Source organism: Etheostoma cragini, chromosome 9 (assembly GCF_013103735.1).
Source record: "Etheostoma cragini isolate CJK2018 chromosome 9, CSU_Ecrag_1.0, whole genome shotgun sequence".
In the NCBI taxonomy this organism is placed as follows: Eukaryota; Metazoa; Chordata; class Actinopteri; order Perciformes; family Percidae; genus Etheostoma; species Etheostoma cragini.
Genome location: NC_048415.1, coordinates 8,357,758 through 8,366,846, shown reverse-complemented (window position 1 = coordinate 8,366,846; position 9,089 = coordinate 8,357,758). Strand labels below are relative to the sequence as shown.

Genomic DNA, 9,089 nt, shown 5'->3' with positions numbered 1-9,089 from the left:
GTGTGTGTGTGTGTGTGTGTGTGTGTGTGTGTGTGTGTGTGTGTGTGTGTGTGTGTGTGTGTGTGTGTGTCAGGGAGTTTGGTTCCTTATGTGTGAAACAGCTCCATTTGAGGGAGCCTGCATTTTTCATTCTTGTGCCTGGGGCTTGGGTTAGGGTCCGAAGGGTCCGTCCATCAATACCTGGTCATTGTATCTGCGTCCATCTTCATCTCCCATTCTGTTTGATCCCTTTCTCCTTGTGTCCAACCTCATTACATCACCTGACCCTGCCCTGTGCCCCCTCACCCAAACCTCCTACACCGTGGTAAACGGGGATGCTGCAGTCGCTGGGGTTGTTTCCCAGGGTGACCAGGAAGGGAAGGAGGGGGTTTTGGTCACATGCCAGTCAATGTGATCGCGTCTCCTAGTGCTCTCTTCTCCGAGCTCTCAGTCCAAACCACCTCCTATTCGCATATTCCCCCCCTTGCTCAGTGAGTTTTTATGTAAAAGAGTTGCATTTTACACACACAAACACACACTGTAGGTCTCCAGCTTGTACGGATACTTTTTGGTTGCTGTGTTTTATATAAAGGTTAGCAGGGGAGGAGAATATCTTGGAAACGCTTTCCTGGAATGTGTATCCTTCCTATAAGAGCTCAGCCTTCCATACCTCTGACTGTGCCCATGTCTCATGCCTCCTTTCGTATTTCTCTCCCTCCCTTCTTGTTTTGCTGTTGGTTTTATGAGGCCCAGTATGGCTGGGTTCCCAGCAGCTGGCGTTTGCATGTGATGAGTTGGCCCTGTGGCTAGCTCTCTATATGTTTTTGAAAAATGAGAGTGTGGTTTTCACAAAGACTGCTGTTTGTGTATAGCTTTGGTATCCTTTAATCAATTTTATATAGTATTTGTAGTTTTTGATGCGTTAACACGTTCCTCCTACCAGTGTCAGTATCAGGCTGTGCCATATCTAGCAAATTATCTAACCCATTTGTGTTAAGTTGTTTTACTCTTCCTCTAAATATTTCTTTATCCATAATCCTTGTTTTATTCATGAATTTATTACTGCTCTCTGTTTTCATCTTAAAACATAAACAACATTTGGGAAATTAATTTAATATTCAGTTGTGCCTTTCTGAGCCCACTGCAAGGCCATGTTTTAATACTCCCTGTAAAACCACAAATTGTGTTTTTACCCTTTTAGTTATTGTAAGGATTAAACAAACAAGACATAACATTATCTTGCTTTAGACATTAGCTTTAGAGGTGCTGGTAGGTAGATTTGGATATCTTTGGACTTCTTTCTCTGCTAAGGCAACAGGATGCTTCACATTTAACAGATAGATGACAGTGGATATGTTTTTTTTTTAGTCCTCTTTGTGGGGGTGACAGTAGCTCAGTCAGTAGTGAGTTGGGTTGGTTCAATCCCCGTACGGGTACTTACGAAGTATGGTGGTTGACTGGTAGCTGGAGAGGTGCCACTTCACCACTGCCACGGGGCTCTTGAGCAAGGCACCGAGCCCCCAACTGCTTGGGACACCTTTCCATGGGCAGCCCCCTCACTCTGACATCTCGCCATTAGTGCATGTACTGAGCATGTGTCTTTTATTCAGGCCTCTCTGTAATGTGCGTAATAACAACAGAGTGTAACTTGTAATTTCCTCTTGCGGGACTTAGAAAGTATACATTAATATTTTTACTATTATTATCATTATGGTTGTCGTCATCATCATACTCTCAGTAAGAAAGCAAATGGGTATATACAGTTGTGTTCATAATAATAGCTGTGTTTGCCGTACTTTGAATCACTGCACTAATATTTAGTTGCATAACCATTATTTCTGAGAACTGCTTCACATCTGGGTTGCATGGAGTCAACAAACATCTGGCACCTGTGAACAGGTATTCCAGCCGAGGACAATTGAACTATATTCCACAATTCTTCTGCATAACTGGGTTTTGCCTCAGAAACAGCACTGTTGATGTCACCTCACAAGTTTCTATGGGATCGAGGTCCAGGGATCGGGCTGGCAACTCCATAACATCAGTCTCTGATCCTTGATCCTCGGTATGTGATAAATAGGCCAAACACCACAGTATGAGAAACATCCCCATAACAAGATTCTTGCACCACCATGCTTTCCTGTCTTCATAGTGTATTGTGGCTTGAATTCATTGCATGTTGGTCTGCGGCCTCTAGACCCCAATAGAAACATGTTGCCCTCATCAGTCCTCAGAATGTTGCACCATTTCTCCTTTGGCCAGTCAATGTGTCCTTTTGGCAAATTTCAGCTTATTCATTAGATGTTTTTTTCAGCAATGGGACTTTGCCGGGGCTTCTTGCTGATAGCTTTGCTTCACAAAGCCTTCTTCTGGTCGAAGAAGTACCTGTGAGAACAGTTCTCACATGTAACTTTAAGTCTTTGATTTTCCTGGAGCTGATCACTGGTTGAGCCTTGGCCATTTGGCTGTTCTTTGATCTATTCGAATGGTAGATGACCGTTTTTTCCCACGTCTTTCAGGCTTTGGATACCATTTCATGGAGGCCTGCAAGATTCTTGGGAAAATAAGAATCACGATTTGTTTTTGCTTAGAATTGATATCCCAATTTTTTGCCACGATTTTGGCACCTATGGGACATTGCACATCACCACAAGTCTGTGAACATTGAGGCTTCAATTAAGAGAAGGGAGAGCATTGCAGTGCTTTGGATTTGATACAGTCTTTCATTAAAACTCACGTAAGTAAGTAGTAGCGTTTGTTCTTCATTTGGCTTGTAAAAATAAATGAAAATCAAAGTCATTAAATCATTTTTCTTCTTCTAATCAATCTCATTTAAAAATGATGTCGTGAACAGGGTGAATTGAGATTTTATAATTATTAATCGTGCTGTCCTAATTTCAAGGCATTTGAAATAATTTTGGCTGAGCAGCCTATAATTTCCTCTACATCTTTATATGTATTCCCCTCTCCAATCAACTTTTTAATCAAGATCCACTGTTACTTAGTCTGGAAGAACTCATTTTGCTGAGTATTTTAGTGTGAAATGCACTATAACCAGCATGCACAACATTTGCTTCCATAATTGACACCTGTTTCTTCACAGAATCAATCACCTCCCTAATTGAACACAACAAGGCTATTATTTTGAACATGCCCCTTTCAATTACATATTCAATTACTCAGAATGAGCAGCATGCATGTCATGACTGTTGGGTCTGTTGGTTTTCTATAACTCTACAACACTTACTAGTAAATTATTTGCCATCCCTTCTACCAAAAAATATGATTTCTGAGGTTAGAGATGTTGGACTGCTATTATTTTGAACACAACTGTATAAACCAAAAAATACTGAAGTATTCTTTTAAAAAAACGTTTAAAATTCAACAGAGTTAAGCTGCAGTGAGATGGGGACATGAGAACACATCCAGTTTTCCACAGAAGTTCAACCCACTGGAACAATCTGGAACTTTTAAGTCATCTATCCATTCTTCTTCTTCTCATCTTTCTTCCCTTTTTAGTGTGTTGAAGTAGAGAAATGATGACTCCACTGGGTGTAGGTATATGTATTAATGACTCTCCATACACTGTGACTTATCGCCTTGATTAATATATCATCATAAAACCACATGAAGGACCAATGAGCACATAAAAAAAGTCATACTTTCCTCACTTGCACTCTTGTGTGTGAAGGAGGGAAAGAGAATACAAAATATACATCTATTTTCATGTGTGTGTTAACATTTAGGTGTTTATTTTTATGTAGCATGCGCCTATAATTGTGTGTGTGGGTGGGTGTGTGTGTTTATAAATGAGTAAGTAAGAACTTGTGTGAAACCCTTTAGTCCCAGGCTGTAAGGGCTCTAGGGATAAAGGGGGGGTGGAGGGAGAAAACTGGTGCGTCTCGCAGCTCCTTTTAATTGGCGTACGGGGAGAGAAGCTGGAGAGAGAGCGGGATCAGTGTTAATTATGCTGGAAGGCCCCATTCAGACCTTTTACACGGACAGGGATGCTGGCTTTACATGTCTGGGCTGGGGAGAGCAAAGCCTGGCCCGCGAAGAAGAGCCGAGAAACAAAGGAGGGAGTGTGTACGTGTGTGTGTTTGAGGATGTCCGTGTGTTCTGCCACCAGCAGCTCACACCCCTTTAGACAGACAGCAGGCATGCATGTGCATTGTATGTCTCTCGAATATCAATGAACCCCCCCCTACACACACACACACACACACACACACACATACACACACACACACACACACACACAGTCTCATACTCACCAGGGCCTCAGAGGTCAGAGAGTGAGTCAATCATCTAACCCATTGCGACGACACTGAAAAAAGGAGTGTGTGCGTGTGGCGTGCTGAGAGCAGGGGGCCGGCAGCTGTCAGGGGCTAGGAGCAGCAGGCACTAATGAAGCAGATGAATAGTGCAAAAACTCCCAAATACAAACAGGACAGTTGACATTTTTCATCTGTCAAAAGCAGAAGATGCATGAAAATACATCGGGGTCTTGTTTAACCCTTTGGCTCCGGGGTGTCTATAGCTGGCTGATTTTTCTCCTTTTTTCCTTATCTGTTTCTGTCTCACTCTTTTTTTTTTACTTTCGCTTACTGGGAATTTTGTAGTTTTGGGACGCACTATGTATCCACATATCCCAACTACCTGTTATAAAGTACTAAAAGGTGTAAATATATTTGTTATAAAGTAAGAGTGTTTCCTTTTCTAGTCACTGAAAGTAGTCAGCAACATGAGCACTCACTACCAACCCATATCCTTTTGAAATAAATCCGGCTGAGTCCGCCTAGCACAGCTCTCTAGCTATTTGATTTGTTTCTGAAAGTAAACTGCAAGATGTATGTTGACCATAGTGGTAAAATAAAAAATAAAGAAAACATTTTCTAAACTCACTGGACTAAGTTCCATGTTTCCAGGCTGCAGCAAATGGCAACTTAGTCGGTTTAAAATTGCTGGAGGTTTAAAAAGGCCAAAGATGACCTGTAACATAACAGGCAATTTTAGAAAAACACTGGACTGATAATTTGAATGTGTCGCTCAATCACTGCAGAAACAAATGTAAAATTGTAGGTTACAGATATGAGGCATTGTTACGTTTATCATTGCTGATACACAGGAATAAACATTTCCTTCCACATCTCATCCCTGTCAGTCGCCTGCAGGGCCAGCCTCAGTCGTAATTGTTGGAGTAGAGGGAGAGAAGTGTCCATGGGGAGATAATGGGAGAGGGAGATACTCTTTACTGTTCTCAGTATGTTTTTGTGAGGATATACTGTATTAATGGGAACGTTTGATCAAAGGCGCAAATGAATGTGTGATGTTAAATTATGTCCAGAGGAGAGATGGCCCACAGAGATTCTGCTGCAGTCATCCTGACTTCCCACTGGAAGCTGTGACAGAGACTCGGTCAAAATCTGCCCGATAGGGAACAATGACTTTTCTGTCCCTGCACCGTCAATGTTTGACATATTTTTCAGTAAAGACTGAAATGAAGAAGCTGTTTCAAGTTAGTAATGTGTTTGGCACTTTTTGGGGGGGCGATGTCAAAGTGTTATATTTGTGGCTACACGCAACAAAAGGGAAAAGATTTGTATTTGGCAAGATTTCTTTTGTTGAGGTAGTTCTTGTGACTTTATGGGTCAGCAGACGAGGCCAGTCGAGGAGTTTGTCTCTGTAACTTAGAGGAAGTCAACCATTTGTGAATGAATGCTAAAACATCACTTGGTGTTTGTTTCACTTGATGTCCTCGGTCGCTCTAAAGATGTTTATACTCCATGGCACAGGATAGCTTGACCTATTGTCACTAAAAGACAGCTTCTGTTGTTCTATCGCTTATTTCCTTCATGGTCCTATTTACAAAGAAATATCTGGTCTGTATTTTTACCTGCTTGATATTGTGGAAGGTGGCACATTCACACATACCTAATAGAACGATTCTATTTGGATCCATATGTCGTCACATTGTTCTCATATTTTTCAATTATCTGCACACAATGATACACTTGTGATGTGGCTTTCCTTATTTTGCCTTTTTCTAACAAAGCATGCTCCTGATGATGAAAGGTTCATTAAGTACACATTCAAGTTTGAAATGCCCCACAGAACTAAAACAAAACTGAAAAACTGACAGAAATGGTTGCACAATGTCTATTAATGGCCCTAAATCCAGTTTCACAATGGGAGTCATTGATATGTACAGCAACATTTCAAGGTGCTGAGAAATGCATTCTGCCCTAAAACAGGAGCAGGGCATGAAATTAGAAGTGGATTTCACATACAGGATACATATTTGACTGTGCAACCTTTTGCATAAGACAAGGAATACCCAATAAAAACTCCCGTAATATCATGTTAGTTATACACTTATCGACACCCGCCTCTTCCTATGGCATACTATGTAAATAAATGGAAACCAAGCCAACAAGCTCCAACATCTCTGAGCAGCATCATCAACACTGACAGCTATTCCAACCATGTTTATTTATCATTAGTTAAGCAATTTGATCCAACACATAAGCCTAACACGGTATTTATTCCAAAAGCACTGAATCAGAAAAAAACAAGAATGTAAGTGTGCTTGTTATGTAAGCCTCCTGCAGGCTTCACCTTCCACATGCACATTTAAACAATAAACAGTGAGTCAGTCACTAACCCTGGCAGAAATGGCATGCTATATTTTCTATTCTTAGACAGGCAGGAGAGATTCTTCACCTATTACCACTCAGCAAAAATCTCCTTATCCTTTCCACTCTTCCTTACCATTCTCCTCTGCCTCTGCTCTGCTTGCTTGCATTTGTTTTCCAGAGGATATGGTTTTCTTGCTGCTCCAGCAAACTGAAAAATTATTTCCCCTCCTCTCTCTCTCTCTACCTCTTCCTTTCTCAACTAGAAGCTCATGGTTTTCTGTTTTGGTTCACTTGAATTTTGGACAACAGCCCATTCCACTAAAAAAATAGGAACAATTGTTTTCTGATTTGATAGGTCTACAAAACTTTGACCATGCAGTGTGTGAACTTGCTGTTTATTTGTCTCTCACACCTGCTTTGATCAATAAGTCATATGCCATATAGCAGTGAACTATGCAGGCAGGCTCTACTTTTAATGTGCAGTATAGCACCTGTTGAAATTTTCACTAGATGTTTTAACTTTGCTCTCTCACACCATTTCTTTTTGTCTTTCCCCCTTTCTCTTTGTGATTTCTTTCCCTGTTTCCTTTTATCTTTATATTTTAGATGGCAGCCCTGCAGAGTCCGTTCTATGGGGATAAGATGAATCTTTACTCCCTTTGTAAGAAGATAGAACAGTGTGACTACCCCCCTCTTCCCTCAGATCACTACTCAGAGGAGGTACGTACTGTAACCGTTGCCTTTTACTGCTATGGTAAGTAGATATGAACCTGCTCAGTTTTTAAAGGGACTCATGATAGCCTCGACTCCTGAACTTCTTTTACAAAAAAATTTAGAAAATTATTGTTTTTTTATGTGAACTACTGTTTTAAGCAGTGTTGGCCGGTTTCTCTTTCTCTGTGCCAGTTTGCTGATTTTTACTTGTTTTGACTATTACATTTTTTATTTTTTTTATATGTAAGTGAAATCCACCCAACTTTCTGAGCTATAGTACAGTATGATATTGCTCTGTGATCAAAAGACCGGCTATGATTTAACCATTTGAAAATGAAATGCACTTATCAAAAGCATCTGGCCATGCAGTAGGGTGAAGCTAAATTGGCTGGAGTGTCATGTTTCCCTAACTAAATGTAAAATCATCTGCTATAGTTCTGCGTAGACTTGTCCATGCACAAAAATGTAATGTAGTCGGACTGCGGTTAAAGATTGCCTTATTGCTGATTGCTGGTGACATGTGTATGAATGTGCATGGCTTTGTTTTTGCATGTCCTCTTTGTGTGGGTGGCATTTTTTCCCCCCTAACATTTCTGTCCTTTTCTCTTAAATATATTGGGTCAAGTGTACACACATGCAAAAACTCTGACAGACACTGACTCATATGCATAGTTTCGAGAGCCTGTTGTGATGTCTTTAAATATTTTTTCTCTCTAATTAACAGGCCAAAACTGAAAGATATTCAATTTACAATTATTTAAATCTGAGAAAAACCGCACAAGCTCACATTGACACCAGAAAATGTTTTATAAAATGTTTCACATTTTCCCCTTTAACGGTTAATCCACAAAAATAATTAAACAAAATTAAAATAATTTAAACAAAAAAATCGACATTACATTTTTTTTTGTCAATCAACAAATCAATTAATCCACTTTCTTCCAGCTGTAAAGGACGTACTTTACCTATAAGATTACTTCCTTTTTTTTTGGAAACCATGCTGCTGTGATTTATAAAGTGTTTTCTTCCATTTATTCAGTTCAGCAGCAGACTTTTGAAACCTGCTTGAGTTGTGTAATTTATTACAGTGAACATCAAGTATGCATTACTTTTGGCAAAGTATTTTTTTTATTGTATTTTTTTTATGATTAAAAATTAATTTAAAGAAATGTCTGCCTGGAACAGCAGGTTAAATATCTTTTAAAAGTGACTGTGTAGCATAACTGCATTAAATACATACCTGTACAACCAAAAGGTGCTCCACTCCCCTATCAGAGTATCTGCTTACACATGTGTAAGGCTTTATTATACTGAAGCCCTTAGTTCATTAGGTTGATAAAGGCTAATTGTGAGGTGTTTCGAGCCTCCGTAGTTTCAATGTATGTGTTTTTGTTTGTGCAGAAACAATCGTGCATGTGTATATTTTGCTATAAGTGGGCCACTCCACGCACGCACGCACGCACGTGCGCGCACGCGCACACACACACAGACACACACACACACACACACACACACACACACACACACACACAAACAACCCATGCTGAGCTGCTGCGTTGCCCCACATGTCACCATCATCCAGGAGAAAGGGAGACAAAGCGAAAGAAAGAGGGAATGATAGAGCGAGAGACAGGGCGATGGAGAGATGGAGATGAGGGGGGTGCCTGCAGCGCCTGTCTGGATGTAAACAATGCTCCTGAAGGATCGGCAGCAAACTGTCAGCTGCTCATCTTTGTTGTGTCATTTAACCATCTCCCC

General features: G+C 40.5%; 1 protein-coding gene across 1 annotated transcript in view; it reads left to right on the top strand.

The window, feature by feature from the left end:
• The window catches only part of nek7 (NIMA-related kinase 7), a 67,479-nt gene that overhangs the window by 56,384 nt on the left and 2,006 nt on the right, over positions 1 to 9,089 (top strand). Inside the window, exon 9 of the mRNA XM_034881249.1 lies at positions 7,224 to 7,337. Coding sequence (XP_034737140.1) covers positions 7,224 to 7,337 — 114 coding nt within the window. The remainder of the gene's footprint in view (positions 1 to 7,223; positions 7,338 to 9,089) is intronic.